Raw genomic sequence first — 18,491 nt, 5'->3', positions numbered from 1 at the left:
CTAACAGCGAGAGCTCGCGATCAGCATTTAGCAAACACAGTCATATAATTGAGTCTTAAGGACGCGGAACCAATGCAGTGGGGAGCTTCAGGGAGTTGCCATAGTTTCATTGAATTCTAGGAGTTTGTATTGAGATTTAAAGCTCAGGCGCTCAGGGGGTATAGGGTAGGTTGCATATGTTCATACTCTAGTTTCGTCTGATAAGCAGTATAACAGTCTTTACATTTACCTCGGTGGATGCTCCAGCGCCCCTGCTTCGCATCCGCTAAGTAATACACACGATCAAAACTACATCAATTGATGATGCCGACTCCCGCATTCGCCTGGACATAGGTAGCCGCATCCGAAGCTGACATGGGCGTAGTAGACTTGTACGTAGACTGGATACCATAGAGAATAGTCATTGACGGATCAAGAAGCAACGGAGATAGCGACGCACGGCAGTGAAATCGTTCAGAGTGCTGGTATCTGTTCCCGTCGCTAACGACCCAGACGAGAGTCTATTCATACAGTCAGCTATTGCTCATATTCCAGATTATGTAGCTATTCACAGAGTGTTGATTACACAGTTGCGCCCTAAAAGTGAGGAGCAACTGGCCGCTTGCGTGGAAGTGGTTGGCGCGAAAGCTTGCCCAGCATCACTGAGAAGCGGAGTAGTCACCTTGAGATATACGTAGTCAGCAATCAGTTAGTGAGGGAGAGATGATATCGTACGGTATTGAAGTAATTGCCCTCAACGAGAACCTTTGATCCAACTTGAGGGTCGATGGCATGACCATCAACAGAAACTGAAGGGAGGTAAACCAATCTTGAATATCCAGCAAGCAATCAAAGTTGCCTTACCGAAGTACTAGCATCAAAAGATCGATGAGATAAACATTCAGAGAACAACGGGATCGCTTACGTTGTTGTAGATGTGGACGTCCTGGTAATAGCCGCTTGTGCCGCCGACGTGGGGTCCACGACCACTGGTCCTAAAGGAGAACGTCACTCGCCTGATTACATCAATCCTTTTTTGCGAGAGACAAACTTGTAAAAGCTACAATGAACAGAATGCCAGCACCGTTCAGCATGCAGAAAAATCATCTTACTAGTTCTGGGCCAGAGTGATTTGGTCGCCGGCACCTGTGAAGAGAGCAGCCTACGACGCGGTGTTAAAAAGACCACATATGGATCAGGTAACTTGAGGATACCCAATAGTGTTCTCCGTTACATGTGGCCGAGTACGTCCCCTCTCCATTGAAGACGTTGTTGGAGAACTACCACGGAATCATATGATCAGATGTATTTTGAAAGAACACACATCTGTTGACGAACAGTAGTTTTAGTGACGGCGCCATAACCCTATCATATGCGATAGTCAGCACGGCAAGACTGTAGCTAGATGGATGAATGGTGCCTACAGTCACGACCATCTGCCTGCCGATATGTTGGAACTTTTGTCCGAGTATAAGTTGATGGGCAAACACTCGAAGGTAGGGACCTTACGTAGTTGTGGTCAATCTTTGAAAAATACGTGAGTTCCAGATGACTGTAAAGCGTAAATATTCAACGAGACTTACCCAGATATTGCTACCTCCATCAATTTGAAGGGCATCCTGAACAGAGATTTGAACGACCAACGTTGCGAGCGCGTCCGAAATAGTGACTTACCCCGCCCTGTGAAGACTAGGTTAGTGCGGGAAACCATTTGTCCGACGACAATGAAACGTACCCAAACAAATTGAGCATTAATATCCGTGATCTTGATATTCTGAATGATGATGTTCTTTCCGCCGGTAATCTTCAGGCCTTTTCCCTTGCTAGAAACAGTTGTAAGACATGACCGTCAAGAGATATGGGTTGGACAACTGACATTCCGGCGTTGCTACCTTTACCGAGGAGCGTCTTGTTGCTGCCGACCTTGAGGGGATTTGTTCCGGCGACATCGTAAGTCACTAGAAGCGTGTTCGAAAAGATAAAGGCACAACAGACAGAACAGGCGACTTGCCAGTTGTTTTAGCTGCACTCGGCTCGTAGTTTTCACACCAACTGTTGGCGTCGATGGCCAGCTAGAGTTTTCAACTCATCAGAGTCGAATTGACAACCCAGGTGAGAGTGCGATTACTTGGGGATTAGGAGAGCATGTCCAAGGTTTGCAAGCAGTACCAGTAGTGGTCCCATCGTCATTTGTGAAGTCATAAACGGACGTTAGGACAATGACGCGAGCAGTACTGTCGCTCAACCAAGACGCTAGCTCTGCGTTGGAGCTTGGAGTCTGAGCGGTAGCGCTACCGCCGCCAGTCGTGCCAGCAGCCAGGCCGAAGGGCGTGCCCACGGCACGGGTTTTCGGAAAGAGCGACGCGGCTGCAACGAGAGCTAAGGCGAGAGCTGGTCGAAACATGATGGCAGGTATATCGATCAGTGAGCTTGCATCTCGATTTGGTCGTTTTATACATCCTCCCCCGTTCGACTAGAAGGCTCCATACGCCCTGGCGACTCAGCATTAGGACCGAAGAGGCATCATGGGTCAAGTATTCCGGTAGAAATGCAAGAAGACAGACTCCGACAGTTGGTGACAATCTGGCCAAACTCAAGTCGGAATCCATGTCGGATCCAGCGAGATGTGTAACATGTTCATGTGCACAAACACTCTCCGAGATTAGGGCTTAGTGCCAGATCATGAAGAGCGAAGTCGATTGGTCAAATGACAGTGAAATAAAAGTGACAAAGCTCCAGAGTCAGTTCCTAGCAAACGATTCCATATGAAACCATGGCGGCCCGCAAAGTTCCCAGTATGCTTGGGAGCTTGATGATATCCGAAAATTTCCCTAGACTGCACAATGTGTGTCTGCACTGTGTTGCAGCAGTGGTCATTGGTCAAGTGGCAAATGAGTTGTGGTCTCATGTTTGTCCCGGGTCTACTCTAGCAGCCGGCCCGCCAAAGTTGGACTCAACCATCTCCATCATGTGCAGGCTTAGGTACATATTTGCTTGCGCAATTTCTTTGAACTTGCCCTCACCAATACCGTTGGATGTCTGTACTCGTGCTGACAACCGGCCCGCCATAAATCTACAACGTTTTTCCGAATCTCTCCCATAGCCACCTTGTTCTGAGTCTCTTCAGTCCTTTCATCATTTCGTCCATGGTCATGCACAGTGTCAACTGATTCAATGTTGATAGGTCTTCTTGTACTTATTTCTACTTCTCCGCATGAACCATCAACCGTGAGTTCATCGGAGCACAAATCTGCGATACTGCTCATACACGCTTCTGAGTTTGACTCGGGTGTACGAATTTATTCGCAATGCCTAAACCTCAGACAATAGAAACGGTCGGATACCGTCATGGCAACTGGTTAGCAAGAGTAGCAACAAGCTGGAAGGCCTTCGATGCATTAGTAGTAAGTTGCAAATCTCGTCTCGTCATTGCCATAGTGCTAACGTTGAACACGAAAAGCCGCGATAGATCATAGATAGCTCTGGGCAGGATGACAGAGTGCCGCACCATTTCGATTTGCTGCACACTGTGTTTTGGCCAAACACAATGCTAACTTACAACGCGACTACAAATCCAGCGACTACAAAATGATAGAAAACCCAACGCGCTGTCATCTGAACCAGCCGCCAAACAGTGTAGAAAGCAATCCTTTTCTAGGGACCGTAGTCTGCGCTTCCTCTCGACGCTTCCTCTCCTCCTCTCTTTGTCTTGCCTCCTTTCGTTCCGTTTCCCAGTCAGTGGCTCTTCTCGCGACGTTCGCCTCTTGTTCCCTCCACTCTCGTATCCTTGCTTCACGCTCAATCCACTCGTGGTAGCGATCCTGACCCTGAGAATCGGATGTTCTCTTGGGAATCTTCGTTTTCAGCTGCGCCTGGCGCTGAGACTCGGATGTCCGCTCAGCAATCTCCGCTTCCACTTGCGCCCGACGCGCTCTGTGGACTGCCTGCTGCGTCACCATGCCGGCGGCCTGACGTTCTCGCGTTGGCACTTCTTCCTGCTGTGCACGTCTCGCTTCATCATTTTTCTTTGCTGTGTAGGTTACATCTTGGATCCACCGTGATGTCGATTCAATGTCGGGTTCAGGTTCGGGTGCAAGAGGGAGAGGCAGTGCTTGTGACATGTTCCTGTACTGCAATAGTGAGCTGTTCGCAGAGGCCGAGCTCGAAGGTATCGTGGCAATGCGCTTTGACGCTTCGATCGTACTCGAGATTGAATTTGAAGATGGCTTAGCAGCGGGAGTCAGCAATCTAGAGAGGGGTAGAGAAGATGGGGAAGTGGTGACGCTCCGGAGCTTGGATTCCCTGTCACGGGTCATTCGTTCCTTGATCTCTGCCAGGCGTTTTTCACGGGTGGCCCATCCGAATGCTTCCCTTTGCTCCTGTCGTTTATGCTCTTCGAGCCTCTCAGCATCATCACACTTGTCACAGGAGAGAGGCGGGCCCTGATGGCAAGTATAGCTCCATGGATGATTCTTCGGACAGAATGAGTCGACGACTGCCTCACACTGCATACCGGGATGGTCTGAACGCGGATGACATATGAGGGTGCAGCCATGGATGCCGCATCCTAGCATGATGCCGCTGCAGCAAATAAGGCAAGTGTCAACAATCTGACATTCATTAGGCAAACATGTAACAAGTCTGACGCACCAAGGGTTTCGGCACCTCCCTTGTGGGCAGTCCTTGTCGAAGTCTTCAGCACATCTAAGGAGCATGGTTTGATCTGGGTGTTGCTCGCATTTTGCTGGGAAACCTTCGTAGATATGGTTCTTGCTTTTGAGCGAGCTCAGCAGCATCTTCCAAGATTCGCTGCCCTTTCGAGCCTGCGTGAAAGTGTCCGCGTTGCCGACCATGATCAGCGCATCCCGTGCACGAGAGAGCAGGACGGTCAGGCGCTCCGGAGAAGACATGAACCCGATATCATGGCTCGTATTGCTCCTCGTAAGAGAGATTATCACGATGTCGCTCTCTTCCCCCTGGTAGTTGTCTATGCGCGTTGTGTTTAGCTAAGCTTGGTATGAGAATGCGGGCCGAACAGAAAGAAATCATACCTATTGTTGCTAGACGAATGGGAGTCCGTGTGTGCTTTGCGGAAGGTGGAGAGAACAGCCCGGCACGAATGAGATCAAACGAGTCCAAATCATTTAGCAGAGGATCGTGGTCCTTCATCGCTAGCTGCAACGCACGAAGCTGGCCAAGATATGGTGTTAGGATTACTAATTGATCTGCTCCGTAACCTTGCTGCCCCAGATACCGGACGATCTTCAAAACTAGTTCCACCTCGAAGCTATCCCAGTAGCATTAGCAATCCGCGTAATCACAGCATTGTCTAGGGACATACATGTTTTGTTTCGAGGCCTTCGCAGCCATGTCCTCCTGCTCTAGAAGTTGCGGAAGCCCGCCCTCGGGCTTATCATGGTTGATAAATACGACGTTGTCACGGACGCCCCGCAGATTCGGACGGTTCTTCGTTCGGTCAGCATCTAGGAGGTCAGGGTACGTCAATTTCCGGACAAGGTCCGAAATTTCTGGCCGCATCCTATGTTGTTGGCGCAGTGTCTTGTGTGGATATCCCTTCAGTACGAGACGCTCGAAGAGAGATCGATTGAGATCCAATCCATCGCCCTTTTCGACCGTAAGGTTGTAGTTGTTTACTTTCGGGCGCAGCTGCCTAGACGGGCTTCAACACAGAGAGCACGGAAAAAGTTCAGATGGAAAAACGTACTTGTGATCTCCGATGAGAATCAGCTGTCTTGTATTTGCACTGAGAGCTGTGAGGATGTGCGACTCGAGAATTTCTCCTGCTTCTTCCACCAAAACGATACTTGGACGCGTAGCATTGATCTGCTCACGATATTTCGCCGCCGCAGTGGTCGTGCATCCAATGATACGCTTACTTTGCAGGACTGCAGTGTCACTCTCCGCAAACTTGGCATCAATCCGCGCCAGGCATTGGTTGTACTCCCGTCCAGCAGTCGATACAACATGGGCGTGTTCCTTGAGCATGTCTCCTTGCCATCGAGAAAGTTCTGCCTGCCGTTCGATGAGAGACATTCGCCAGATCTTTCCCGCATTGACAACGTTGGCAGCATTCATATACACCCCTGCATTTTGGCCCTTGGCCCAACGATCGAGGAGATAATCCGGCCTGACATCTCTGCCGCTCCGCCCGATTGTGTACATCCCGTCATCCGACTCCGGGACGCAGAACGCAGCAAAGTACAGCCGCTTATCAAAGCTAGATCGAAGATGATCCAGGGTACTCGTGATGTTCGAACTGACTGATGTGTAGGCTTGAAAGCTGTTCTCCAGGTGTACACGCAGTCCACTAGCTTCGGATCGCATGCGATTAATCCCAGCCCAATCATCTCGATTCAATCGAGTGACCTTCGTCTGCATTCTCAATGCTAAAGAGGCCGTCATCGTTGTTGACTTGCCGCCTAAACGGACGATACTTGATTCGGGAATGCCAATCTTCAAGAGGTCTTCGAGGAATTGATCAAGGGCGTGATTTGTATAGCATACCACCAGAATGGTACCAGAGGAAAAGTCGTGAAGTGCCTTAGCAAGAAGCGCGCCGATGAACGATTTGCCGGTACCTGGAGAATGCATTCACAGTCGCGAAAACGACGGGACAAGACGTATTCGTACCTGGAGGCCCTTGTATCAACGAGACTCTCTGTGTAAGACCTGAAAGGAGAGACGCAGACTGCGCCTCGTCGAGAACGATGCGACCTGGTGTGTTGAAGTACTCTTGGAGATTTTGGGAAGGATTCCTTCGAAGAGCCTCGACAATATGCGATGGCGAGGCAGACAGAGACCTCATCTGGCTCTGATCGTTCCAAAATAGCAGTTCAAGCGCAAAAGGCAGTCCTTGCTTCTCCTTCAGCGCAGTCAGGACGGGTTCGTATGCGAAGACGGCAGTATCAATTTGAAGCAGTTTGATGTGCTTGGACGTCTGAAGCTTTAGAAGAGCACGAGTGGTGCTCGCTGCATCCTCGAGCTGAACCACGATCACGGGTGGATCCTTCGCGAGCAGTGTCTCTTCTCGATCAACTGTCGGAAACGCGACAATCTCTCCATCGACGATGAGACATGTCATAGACTGGTGTCGAAATATTTTCTTGTTTTTGCGGAGATGCGCAAGGCGGGCCTCTGGCTTGACTTTCTTGAACCAGTAAAGATCCTTATGACTCTTCAATGTAATACCCCACTTGCACGCCTTGTCTTCAGATGACTGACAATGCACGCCAAGAAGAGTGAGGCCATCAATGGTGAGTCCGCGAAACTTCCCCTTCTTCTTCCCGAGAGCAATGGCAAGCTCATCGCGCATCTCATACAGCATGTCCTCCCTGAGCAAGCGGAATTGGTTGTCTAGGTGCGTGGCAACGCGTAGTTCTGCCGTCTCTGGATCTTCAAGGGCGGCACTTGGGCGGAGGAATGATGCGTGAGAGCATGAGAGTTCGTCTGCAGTCGGGAGGATCGCGATTGCGCGGAAGTCTGCAAAGTCATTGTCGTGTCGTCCGCCTGGACCGCGCGATGGGTCAATGCCTGAGGGGGCGCCAGACACGCCGAGGCGGACCGTGTCGAGGATGTTCTTGATCTGAGTTGCAAGCTCACGTACATCGTCACGAGGGGAGGAAAGGAGGGCGGCGGAGATCGCGGGGTTATTAGCGAGCTCACGATGAGGGATGGCCGATTCTCCGGGCAGCGAGATCAGCTGAAGGAGTAGCCATGCAAATCCAAACTGTCCATCATCGCTCAACTGTCCATCCCGGAATGCCTTTGTGAACGCAGACAAGAATACGGGCGGCTCGATGATCGCCATGATCATCTTGGTCAGGCTGTCCATGCCTTCCCTAGTAACATCTGATGTAGAAATATACCTAAACAGGTCTGTCGCAGGACCGTTGAAGAAGGTCATGGTCAAGTCAAGTCCCATTGCGATATGTATGCATTGAAGCCCATGTTTGCTCGATGTGACCATGCTGATGCAGGTTGTCGCATCGCGTTGGGCACAAATAGCCTCGAAAAAGCGCGCGCTGAATTTTTGGACCAGAGGTTGTTCGCCATCAAGGAAGACCTTGAGAAATTTGAGAAGTTTTGCAGCTCTGAGATCGTCTCCACTCATGGAGGGAGCGGGGAGATGGAGGTTGGGAGGACGAAGTTAAGCGCTATACAAATGCACGTATGCACTGAGGTACGTACCGTAGCCACGACGTTGATCGCGCAGTTCCGCCTCGTGTACAATACTTGTGCCCGCGAAAAGTGTCTAAACGGCAATTGCCGAGCTGCCACTTTTGAGCATGGAGGGCAGGTGGATGCGCGTTGCGGTCGCGAACCTGAGCGGCGAGGCGGTGGGGATGGCGTGTCAGAGACCTTCAGAGACTCAAAGAGCATTTTGGCGCGACGCAGTGGGCGATTGATTGATGGGGCCACATGTGTAATACTCGCCTATCTGGGCGTCTTTCAACGATGTCTATCTCATGGAATTTTCTCTACATATTAAATGCTAAGGACAAGGTCCATGCCTCATGATGTGTGCCTGCTCTCATCTTATCTGACGAATAGATCTTCAGCGTGAAGTTGCCTCTGATCATGAGGGTGAGTATACAGGATTTTCCGTTGCTGACCTTATGCACAGAAGACAGGTCGTTCTATGTGTAGGTATGCAGCCTTTCTGTTTCAATTGAGCTATCACCCTAGCGATATTAGACAAAAAAAAATAAGAAAGGGAAACCAGCTGCAATGACATTTACGACTAGCCAACACACATGCGGTGAAGAAAGATTGTGAAGCGTCGGCAGAGCGAGAAGAGATGATGAGAGATGATGAGAACGGACCCTGCAGATGTCTTTCGATGCAAGAGATCAGATATAGCAGTGTACACCAGACTAGCAGACATAGAATAAGTGCTGAGAGGAGGTGTGTGACGGTTGCCGCGACACCACTTTTCTGAGCGGATCCCAGAGGTCCCGGGTATTTTCGGTCCGGATCATCCTGCGATTTTCTGGCGATTTTCGTGAGCCAGTGTTTACTTTTGACCTAAACAGATTGAGGCTTTCGGCCCGTAAGACTCTCCAGACCCCCTCCAATACCCCATCATCGATATCCTCAATGCCTATAAGAACAGCTAGGCGATCGCTTTGGGTGGTTTCCTACCCTTTCTCCAAGTGGCTTTGATTGCTTGGCTCAATGCGGAGAAATATCCTGTCCATGCGACAGCTCACTTGCGATATTACTTTCAATACTTCCACGGCTTTGACAGTAGGCGGTAATCTCTACTTCCAGCATATTCGGCGCTCATGAAACGCGAGATCGTCGCGTACAACTCTTTTCAGTTCGACCACTAGAATCGAATAACTCCTCTGTGCGCGCTTACCACAGCTCTATCCCTATTTCTCCATATTTCGCTGCATACTTCTCCTTAAAAATATCATACGAATGGTGAGTGCAAGCATCATCGTAGCTAATCATCACAACATACCTGGATTGTCGCTAGCAACTGCGGCGTGATAAACAATGGCCTATCCCGTCCATAGTCCCACCCCTTGATCTCGGTCGCGGTCAGCGACCGCCCTCTCTGCAAGATCATAATGCGCACCAATGAGACGGCGTCCTCGAAATCTTTATCTCTATTGTAGATCCTTATCAACCTCGTCAGCTTGTTGTGAAGCTGCCACTTCCATGGCGCTGCTATGTGCTTCAGGACCCCCGGCATCTGCCACATCACGATATTCTGCTGGAGCGCCTTGTCGTACACGGAGTATCTCGTTCAGTACTACGTCAAGGTCACAAAATACTGTTATTGTTGAGCCACTGATCATTGTGCCACTCGAAGGACCGGGATGCTGCGTCGGCTGCAGCACAGAGCAGACGCTCTACGTCCTCTTCGCGATGGAGGAATTCGATTTGCTTCACCAATGGCTGACCATCAAGATGTAGCACTCCTAGCACCCCGCCTGCGACGACCGCAGTGACGAGGAAGCTCACTTCATACTCCGAGGCGTGGGCGCGGACATAATTCGCAACATAAGTTAGGCCTAAAGATTCATTCAGACGTCAGCATTGACCTTATTCGTTCACCCTGGTGAGTCGTCTGAAGAAGTACCTTGTATGATATCTTACTTGCTGAATTTTTCCTTTGTCATTTGAGCTTTGCGAAGGTGAGCCACTGAATCCTCACCTGTCTGGCGTTCAACACCCAGTCCTAGAGAGCTGAAGCTAGGCCCTCAATGATCGGATACTGGATATACTTGAGTGGCGATATTATGTCGTGCACAAAGCACAGCTCGAAGAGATTGGGCTCTCCACAGCCCCTAACCATGTATCATACTGTATCATACTCACAATGATACGACGGCTATCTATGGTGATGGCCTTCGACCTATTATCGCTTTCTGGGCCAGGACACATTTTGTTCAGCACATCTGCTAGTTTTGATCTGCTCCCTTTGAATTCTGCGGTCTCGCGATAATTATGAAGGTGTATGCCACAGGCTGTTGTATGGCAATTCCTCTGCGACGCATCATCGAAGTTCGCTGCTGTCCTCCGTTATTGTTCATGATCTCCTTGGATAATTACGAACGGAGCCTAGATTCTATGCAAAAGCTCTTGATGAAAGAAGTAAATTGCGAATGTATGCAGCCTGTGCTCTTAACGATACGTCTCTATCATACTTGTTCACTTCAAGGCTGTAAAAGAGACGATGTTCTCGAACTGTCTACGCTATCGGGAACAAATATTCATGCTTGCTCTAAAGTTTGCGAACACTGGATTGAGCGCACTAATACTTCCAAGCCAGCATGAAGCTTTGACTGAGAATTGTTCTGCGTTCATCCTTTCAAACATTGATCATGATAGTTATAGCAACAGCGTCGAGTAGTAACGCTGTGTTCAGTCCGGGATATTCGAAAGCCCGCATCGACACCCCTACAGATATCAAAGCTCCTTGATATAGTTGTGTAGGGATTCTCGGGATTAAATAGAATGAATGGAGCCCTGGCCATCAGAGTGAGAGAGATATGTTAAGACAGGAGAGAATGGAAAGCAGGCGAACGACAATCACCGTCAGACTGCGCCATGATCAAACTCCCTGCTGTCGTGCTTGGCGCTGTTGTCTATGACAATTACCCGCTCGTTCTGCTCCGGTAACAGAGAAGCAGGGTCCTGACTCGCAGACCCTTCTCCGTCGACCTTTGGCATGTCGAGATCATCTCCGTATTGCATTCTCTCCTCTGCGATTCTCGCTTGCATCGCATACGAAGGCTCTGCGTCCACTCGGCCGTTCTTGACGCGCATACCAGTTCCCCTAGCGCGCGTGCGCGAGCCGCGGGCGGTAGAGACGCGCCCGCTGAGGGTGTTCGATGAGATATCTGGTCTCTGCTGCTTGATGACGAGTCAAAGCGAACGCGGATTCGTATGATGGTTAGGGTGAAGATTATGCCTTGAATCGCGATTAGCTTAGTCTAGACGGTCTCAGGTGAGGGAGGAAGATCGTACTGACCACCAAAGGATAGCAAAGGTCTAAAGCCGCGTACTGTCCATTGGTTCCCGCAAGATACGTGATCAGTAGTTCGAGCACGCCTGAGGCATATAAGGCCCCAGATTGGATGATGATAGCTGCCACTGGAAGGATGCTTTGTCGCGTAGTTTCTGGGAGCCTTCTTGACAATATACGGTACGCGATTGCGACTGTAATTTGATAATAATCAAACAGGACTGCACGTTGCGAACAATGTTCAAGCAGGAAAACGTACTGGTGACATTGATGGTCATGGTCAATACGATTCACGTCGTGATCCATGCATAAGCAGTATCGAATATCTCAGTCCCTGGTGTATACCATGAAAACACCACCGGGATCGAGAAAACTGTGACTGAGAGCCGACGACCAGCTGTCAGTGAAAGCCAATGTAAAGAGCACAATACGGAGCCGAGTGTTCACCAGCGCTTCCGAGGAGGAGAGGTCCGTATGCGAATATGATTGCTTTCCTCTTGTCGTATACGATGTAGTATCTCCATACCTGTGATAATGAATAGATGAGTGCGCTTCAGACAATATTTGGAGTTGTTGTGACGCACCATGGCTCCATCGCCGAGGAGCGTCTGCAATCCGTACATTGTCGACTTGCTGAGATGCAACGGGCTGGCAAGGTCCCCATAATACTTGCTCGCGCCATGAAGAGAGGTGTTTGCTTGTGTAATGAATGCCTCCATAACTCGCACAATGTCAATGATGAGGTGCTGATATACAGCCTATCTCAGAACCATCTAACAGAATGTTGAAAATCAGAGGAGTTTACCATTGTGGCCATTGCCAGCATAAGGATCGATACAGACAAGAGAACGCACCATTGTGGTCGATTCGTGGTGACGCGCTGATGAAAGAGGACGAGGACGACCCCAAACAAAACAAAAAATCCGCCTGTCTCGACAAGATGATGAAGGGATATAAATGAATGGCCGCGCAGATAAATAAAGAGGTGTAAAAACCAAAGAAGAAGCTTTCTAGGAAGAGAGCGAGTAGCTCGGCCTTGTAGATGGGTATACCACCCATATCGCTTGGCGCGTAGAATTTGCAGGGGTGACTGTGTAATGTCTGGCTCTGATCTTGTGAGGATTATATGTGTCAGGTGGGAATCACGATCAGAAGCAAGAAAAGGTACCGCAAACCTACCAAAAAAAAAAAAAAACACGATCTTGGTAGGAGGTTTTCAAAGTCCACCCTGAAGCACATACGACAGGCATCTAATCATAGGAATACCATCTCTCGCATTCACGGCGATCCCGGACGCCTCCACGCGCGGGTAGAAATCTAGGTGGTGTATCAATTATCTGCTCTGAAAGAAAGGCGGAGACAACTGGACTTACAGATACGTGTTGAAGCGCTGAGTGATATTCTTCGCACGAGGCAGATGGATGTTTGTGAGACGCCCAGCGGCGAGCGGCCATCGATCAGTTGGTCGCTTCTACGCGGTCTTGAGTCAAAGTTGTGATTTCGCTGACCTGTCGGGTACGAAGTAGCAATCAATCCTAAGAAAGCATCCCTCGAGGGACTCGCTTACAGTAACAGGCCATTTGAAGATGATGACGTGCGACGGACACAGCCCGTGTCATGCCCTATCGTGGACGTTCTCAACTCGTTCCCACGCCTGTTCCCAGCCAGTAAACAATCGAGCTATCTTTGAACGACCGACTGGGGTTCTCGCTTTACGCAGCTTCACGTCCGCTATGAATAAACGCTGAGCGCGGTTCGATCAGTCATCTCAACTTTATGCCCCGAAACTACACGACCTCACCTTCCCATGAATCCGTGCTTTCACTGTTACTGTCATTTTGCTGGACGACAAATCACGTCGAGAATATCGCTTTGCGCTGATGCGGCGGAGGTTCTTGGATGGGTAAGTACTTGATTCGCTCCTCTTCTTCGCCCGGCAGTTAACATGAACGCCGCTAAATCTCCTTCTTTGGCCATCCTTCCGTTTAAGATCGTTGGCCCATCCTCATCAACAACGTCTTATCGGACAACCTGTGGGCCGGCGGCGCCGCGCGTCAACGAGGCCGCTTTCTGTACGAGTGCTCCGGAGAGTACGATTTGCGAGACAAAGACTGCAAGAGAACGTCAAAACTTAAACGCGTCGAGATATCTTTTGTATGTACACATTGCTCGAGTCACGAAACAAACAAGAGATGAATGCCACACCATCTCTATCTCCTGCTTCTGATCATACGTTCTTGATTCACGTCTCATTCGGTAAGCGTCTTCATCGTCGACTTGGGTTCGTTCTTTGCGCGGGATCGATCGTCGGTTTGAACATGTTTAGACTTCACGAGCGCGCACAATCAGATTCGAGGTCCATCAGCGAAGCTGAGGCGCAATTCAATGAAAGCCATGTACGCACTTTTGCTGCACGTGCTTCTCATCGTCCTAGGCGCGCAGCCAGACGAAACGATAAATAGGCTGGGATCTCAGCCTCTATCCACAGATCATGTCGTCCCCTCAGCAACCCGATGAAGTCTCTGCGACCCTTTCCGTCCTTGAAAAAGTGGACGGTCTCACTTCGAATCCTCCTACGTATGGCCTCGCAATCGCGACCTATGACGACCACGATGCACAGGGCGCTGTGATGACAAAGATCGACCTCATGATTATCCCGCTAGTGGGAGTCATCTGTAGGTTGACCGTCTGTATCTACGCGATCACTACTAATGGGTCTCTTTCAGACTTTTTGTCGTTCCTGGTGAGTGGACTATCTCTACCATCTTGCAAGGGTAACATATCTGAGCACCGTATCGATAATTGTTTAGGATCGCGCGTGGGTCCCAGATTTTGTTGTTGGCGTCCTGCCCTCGATTGAACTCCCGTAGGAACATCGGAAATGCGCGCATCGCGGGCCTTCAGAAAGATCTGAACATGACTGATCATCAATTTTCTGTCTCTCTGACCGTCTTCTAGTGTGTTCTACTTGCATCGTCGCTACTCACTAACTTTAACCGTGCTATGATACTACAGTGTATCGTATATTCTGACGGAGGTTCCCGTGAATCTAGTCTTGAAAAGATTCGGAGCAAATATCACCATCCCGCTGATGGTCGTACTGTGGGGCCTCTTTTGCGCATGCCAAGGTGAGGCTCGCGGTTGTGAAAGCAATGAATGATACTCATCATGCTCAGGCTCTGTCACCACCTTTGGAGGCTTAATCGCGTGTCGTTTCTTTTTGGGCATGGCTGAAGGTTCGTCTGAGCCTTGCTCCATCCGTACCACACGGACCGCGTGAAAATGAACCTGCGCGGACATTAGGCGGCCTCTTTCCTAGCCTCGTCCTGTATCTTTCCAACTTCTATCCCAGGCACTCTCTGCAGCTTCGGCTGTCGATGACGTTCAGCGTGACCTCCTTGGCCGGCGCATTTTCCGGTTTGCTGGCGGCGGCCATCGAGGATATGGATGGATTGAGAGGTTTGTCTGGGTGGGCGTGGATATTCGTTCTGGTGCGTTATAGTTCCTCGGTGCTCAATTTATGGGAGACAAACACTGCTTGTATCTCAGGAAGGGGTCTTGACCGTCCTATGCGGAATATTGAGCTTTTTCTTGCTCCCACGCGAACCTTCGAAGCTTCGGTGGCTGACTCGGCACGAGAAAGCCGTCTATGTCGAGATGCTGAGAGAAGACTGGAGCGGAGATGCGGAGGACGAGAAATTCAGCTGGGCCGAAGTCTGGAGCGTGTTTTTGAATGCTCCGCACTTCATCATACTCTGCGTGCATTTTTTCGTTGGAGGTATCACAGTGAGTCACTCATTGATCGTTATTTTCGATCGTATTGTCGCTGATATGTGGTTGCGTGAAAATTAGCTATTCGGTTTGGCGACTTTGTGAGTTGTATGGTATCTTGAGAGATTGTGCATCTTAATTCGGTGTACTGTTATTAGCACGCCCACCATCGTCAATGCTCTCAGTTTCTCAACAACGCGCTCCCAGCTCCTTACCGTGATTATACGAACACTATGCTGACTTCGGGGTCAATTTCTTACCCGATCGTCTCAGGTTCCTCCATTCGCCTGCTCCTTTGTCACGAGCTTGGTCTCCGCCTATCTGTCCGACAAATACAAGCGCCGTGGAGTCACAGCCCTAGTATTCAGCTTCCTCGCGATCCTCGGATACGCTATTTTCATAGGCACGCTACTCACGGCTTCTCGGCCGTTGGACTCCTTTGCTGATCCAGCTTCGACAGGAACTCCGAATAAGCACGCGAACTACGGTGCTTTGTTCTTGCAGATCATTGGAGTCTACGGCCTAGCTCCGTGCACCGCCACTTGGAATGCGAACAATGTTCAGCCGCATTTCCGTAGAGCCACAGCCATTGCCTTCGCTTCTGCGTGCACGAACGTAGGGGGTACGTTTTCTTTTGTGATGTGAATGTTTTCATTTAGAACAGTCGTGCTCATAGTCGACTGATCGCTTGCAGGTATCGTCTCTACTTGGATTTTCATCGATCCTCCAAGGTTCCACACCGCGTCGGCCGTGAATGTTTCCTTCGCCACCGGCAATGTCCTAGCGTGTGGTGGCCTCATCGTATACCTAGTCCGGCGGAACGCTGCCAAGCGAGCGCACGTCGCTGTACTGCTCAGAGAGAAGGGCGACGGCACTGAGAAAGGGGGTTGGGACTCTCCCGAGGAACGGCAGCGTCTAGGGGATCGGCATCCACGTTTTGTCTATACGTTGTGAACAATGACACGCTGATTGCTATCGTGCGGGTGAGTATTTTTATCCTTGATCGACTTTGGATCAATCTTTCATCAAACCTTCTTTAGAGCACATCGCTGCTTCGCGCTGATACGGCGGAGATCCCTGCTCAATTCGCAAGTGGGCAGGTGCCGAATGATCATGTGCTCCTCTTTTTATCCGGCAGTTGGAATGAATACTGCTGCATATTTTGTTTTGTTATATTCGCGATCAATGCTTTCTCGGACAACTTGTGGGTGCTACGCGTCAACGAGGCTAACCGACTTGTCTACGAGTGCTCCGGGCACCATGATTCGTGAGGCAAAGAGGGAAGGACAAGGCCAAAACACGAACGCTCGACATATCTGATGCAATCCCACAGCTCCCGAGTCACAGAACAATCAGGAGATGAATGTCATGCCACCTCCTGCTCTTGCTCCGTACATGGATCTGTCAGTAAGTAAGGCGCTACCTCTCAGCGTCAAACCTAGATCCGTTCTCTGCGCGAGATTGATCGTAGCTTTCAACATGTCTGGATTGCTGACCGCGTACAACCTAGATTCAAGGCCCGTCATCGAAGCCCAGGGGCAATTCAATGCCAACCATGTACTCGCTGATTCTGGTCTCTCGTTCCCATCCTCGTCCTGCTGCGCGCGCATTTCATTGTCTGCCTTTCAATCCCAATCAGGTACGCGGCCAGATGAGATGTTAAGCTGACGATAAGCAGTCTGGGTTGAGACGCTCGACTTCTGCCCACAAATCATGTCGTCCGTTGACACCTCCCCCCAGCAACTCGATGAAGTCCCTGCGAAGCTTTCTGTCCCTGACGCTGAATCAAAAGTTGATGGTCCTGCTTCGGACCGTCCAATGTTCGAACACATAACCAAGACACGCAGCGGCGATGCACAGGCTGCTGTGATGACAAAGATCGACCTTATGATTATTCCGCTTGTGGGCATCATTTGTACGTTGGAAATTTATGTTTGCATCATCATAACTAATGGGCCTTCTTCAGACTTTGTATCGTTCCTGGTGAGTTGACTGTATCTACCACTGTGCATGGGTAGTATTTCTGAGTGCCGATCGATGATTGTTTAGGATCGCGCGTAGGTCCAGGATACGCTTGTCAAAGTCTTGCGCATGATTGAACTCTCATAGGAACATCGGGAACGCGCGCATTGCTGGCATTCAGAAAGATCTTAATATGACTGATCATCAGTTTTCTGTCTCTCTGACCATCTTCTAGTGAGTTCCACTTGTGCCGTCGCTTTTCACTGTATTCACTCTGCTATGATACAACAGCGTGCCATACGCTATGGTGGAAATTCCTGTTAATCTGGTAATGAGAAGATTCGGCGCAAACATCACCATCCCGCTGATGGTCGTACTGTGGGGTTTCTCCGGTGCATGTCAAGGTGCAGCTCGCGGTTGTTTAAGCAATGGATTGTGCTCATCATGAACAGGTGCTGTCACCTCCTATGGAGGCTTGATCGCTTGTCGTTTCTTTCTGGGCATGGCTGAAGGTTAGTCTGAGCCTTGCTTCGTCCGCACGGAGCGGACTGCGTGAAAATACACCCATGGGGACATTAGGTGGCCTCTTTTCCGGCCTTGTCCTGTATCTTTCCAACTTCTATCCCAGGCACTCGCTGCAGCTTCGGCTATTGATGATGTTCAGCATGACCTCTTTGGTCGGCGCGTTCTCTGGTTTGCTGGTGGCGGCCATCGAGGATATGGACGGATTGAGAGGTTTGGAAGCTGAGCGTGGATATTCGTGCTGGTGCGTTATAGTTTATACCATGACCTTTTATTTTTGGCTCTCCAATCACGGGAGAGAGATGCTGGTTGCATTTTAGGAAGAGGTCTTTACCGTCCTATGCGGAATATTGGGCTTTTTTCTGCTCCCACGCGAACCTTCGAAGCTTCGGTGGCTGACTCGGCACGAGAAAGCCGTCTACGTCGACATGTTGAGAGAAGACTGGAGCGGGGATGCGGAGGACGAGAAATTCAGCTGGGCCGAAGTCTGGAGCGTGTTTTTGGATGCTCCGCACGTCCCCATACTCTGCATGCATTTCTTCATTGAAGGTGATTCCTTGATTTTTGTCTTCACCGAGAGTGTTGTCGTTGATCTGTGGTTGCATGTGAATCACCTATTCGGTTTGGCGACGTTGTAAGTTGCGTAGTATTTCAAGAGATTAAAGGTTCTCATTCGGTATACTATTGTCAGCACTCCGACCATCGTTAATGCTCTCGGATTCTCATCGACACACTCCCAGCTTCTTACCGTGAGTAT

The 18,491-nt window shown here is 49.9% G+C and overlaps 7 protein-coding genes across 7 annotated transcripts; 2 read left to right on the top strand and 5 right to left on the bottom strand.

The window, feature by feature from the left end:
• Nucleotides 1-293: 293 nt before the first annotated feature.
• Nucleotides 294-2,383, bottom strand: HETIRDRAFT_104663 (polysaccharide lyase family 1 protein; the record flags this gene model as incomplete). Its single annotated transcript, XM_009547656.1, is given in 18 exon segments — nucleotides 294-380; nucleotides 440-500; nucleotides 552-661; nucleotides 715-788; nucleotides 844-850; nucleotides 905-974; nucleotides 1,031-1,039; nucleotides 1,092-1,141; nucleotides 1,194-1,259; nucleotides 1,318-1,344; nucleotides 1,404-1,436; nucleotides 1,489-1,503; nucleotides 1,563-1,599; nucleotides 1,695-1,699; nucleotides 1,715-1,802; nucleotides 1,856-1,937; nucleotides 2,033-2,051; nucleotides 2,108-2,383. 18 exon segments carry the CDS (start codon nucleotides 2,381-2,383, stop codon nucleotides 294-296), a joined length of 1,116 nt encoding a protein of 371 aa, XP_009545951.1.
• Nucleotides 2,384-3,590: 1,207 nt separating this feature from the next.
• On the bottom strand, nucleotides 3,591-8,110 carry HETIRDRAFT_318593 (uncharacterized protein; the record flags this gene model as incomplete). The annotated part of the gene is made up of 6 exons (XM_009547655.1): nucleotides 3,591-4,560; nucleotides 4,630-4,966; nucleotides 5,031-5,266; nucleotides 5,321-5,650; nucleotides 5,705-6,578; nucleotides 6,631-8,110. The coding sequence occupies 6 exons, from the start codon at nucleotides 8,108-8,110 to the stop codon at nucleotides 3,591-3,593; spliced, it is 4,227 nt and encodes a 1,408-aa protein (XP_009545950.1).
• A 1,504-nt stretch (nucleotides 8,111-9,614) lies between these two features.
• HETIRDRAFT_426755 (uncharacterized protein) lies at nucleotides 9,615-10,395 on the bottom strand (the record flags this gene model as incomplete). Its single annotated transcript, XM_009547654.1, has 4 exons — nucleotides 9,615-9,760; nucleotides 9,783-10,022; nucleotides 10,262-10,298; nucleotides 10,330-10,395. The coding sequence occupies 4 exons, from the start codon at nucleotides 10,393-10,395 to the stop codon at nucleotides 9,615-9,617; spliced, it is 489 nt and encodes a 162-aa protein (XP_009545949.1).
• Nucleotides 10,396-11,049: 654 nt separating this feature from the next.
• On the bottom strand, nucleotides 11,050-12,336 carry HETIRDRAFT_426754 (uncharacterized protein; the record flags this gene model as incomplete). The annotated part of the gene is made up of 5 exons (XM_009547653.1): nucleotides 11,050-11,364; nucleotides 11,486-11,673; nucleotides 11,927-12,005; nucleotides 12,064-12,237; nucleotides 12,334-12,336. The coding sequence occupies 5 exons, from the start codon at nucleotides 12,334-12,336 to the stop codon at nucleotides 11,050-11,052; spliced, it is 759 nt and encodes a 252-aa protein (XP_009545948.1).
• Nucleotides 12,337-12,695: 359 nt separating this feature from the next.
• HETIRDRAFT_317407 (uncharacterized protein) lies at nucleotides 12,696-13,059 on the bottom strand (the record flags this gene model as incomplete). The annotated part of the gene is made up of 3 exons (XM_009547652.1): nucleotides 12,696-12,796; nucleotides 12,853-12,982; nucleotides 13,039-13,059. 3 exons carry the CDS (start codon nucleotides 13,057-13,059, stop codon nucleotides 12,696-12,698), a joined length of 252 nt encoding a protein of 83 aa, XP_009545947.1.
• Nucleotides 13,060-14,065: 1,006 nt separating this feature from the next.
• HETIRDRAFT_64667 (major facilitator superfamily) lies at nucleotides 14,066-16,470 on the top strand. The gene is made up of 14 exons (XM_009547583.1): nucleotides 14,066-14,154; nucleotides 14,206-14,222; nucleotides 14,290-14,297; nucleotides 14,350-14,436; nucleotides 14,495-14,607; nucleotides 14,656-14,715; nucleotides 14,783-14,970; nucleotides 15,029-15,265; nucleotides 15,332-15,351; nucleotides 15,409-15,466; nucleotides 15,524-15,653; nucleotides 15,711-15,872; nucleotides 15,945-16,233; nucleotides 16,291-16,470. Exons 1-13 carry the CDS (start codon nucleotides 14,109-14,111, stop codon nucleotides 16,202-16,204), a joined length of 1,386 nt encoding a protein of 461 aa, XP_009545878.1. The 5' UTR covers nucleotides 14,066-14,108; the 3' UTR covers nucleotides 16,205-16,233; nucleotides 16,291-16,470.
• Nucleotides 16,471-16,729: 259 nt separating this feature from the next.
• On the top strand, nucleotides 16,730-18,372 carry HETIRDRAFT_104659 (major facilitator superfamily; the record flags this gene model as incomplete). Its single annotated transcript, XM_009547651.1, has 9 exons — nucleotides 16,730-16,889; nucleotides 16,929-17,165; nucleotides 17,217-17,233; nucleotides 17,300-17,307; nucleotides 17,360-17,446; nucleotides 17,504-17,616; nucleotides 17,665-17,724; nucleotides 17,792-17,988; nucleotides 18,055-18,372. The coding sequence occupies 9 exons, from the start codon at nucleotides 16,730-16,732 to the stop codon at nucleotides 18,370-18,372; spliced, it is 1,197 nt and encodes a 398-aa protein (XP_009545946.1).
• Between the last annotated feature and the right edge of the window lie 119 nt (nucleotides 18,373-18,491).

The sequence above is a fragment of the Heterobasidion irregulare genome (assembly GCF_000320585.1).
Source record: "Heterobasidion irregulare TC 32-1 unplaced genomic scaffold scaffold_05, whole genome shotgun sequence".
Taxonomy (NCBI): Eukaryota; Fungi; Basidiomycota; class Agaricomycetes; order Russulales; family Bondarzewiaceae; genus Heterobasidion; species Heterobasidion irregulare.
Note: the sequence above shows the minus strand (reverse complement) of the source record. Positions and strands in the feature narration are given on the sequence as shown.

Coding starts and splice junctions, on each gene's coding strand:
- HETIRDRAFT_64667 (XM_009547583.1), top strand. CDS start 14,109: ATGACAAAGATCGACCTCATGATTATCCCGCTAGTGGGAGTCATCT. Junction 15,352..15,408: donor CTATTCGGTTTGGCGACTTT/GTGAGTTGTATG, acceptor TACTGTTATTAG/CACGCCCACCATCGTCAATG. Junction 15,467..15,523: donor CGCGCTCCCAGCTCCTTACC/GTGATTATACGA, acceptor CGATCGTCTCAG/GTTCCTCCATTCGCCTGCTC.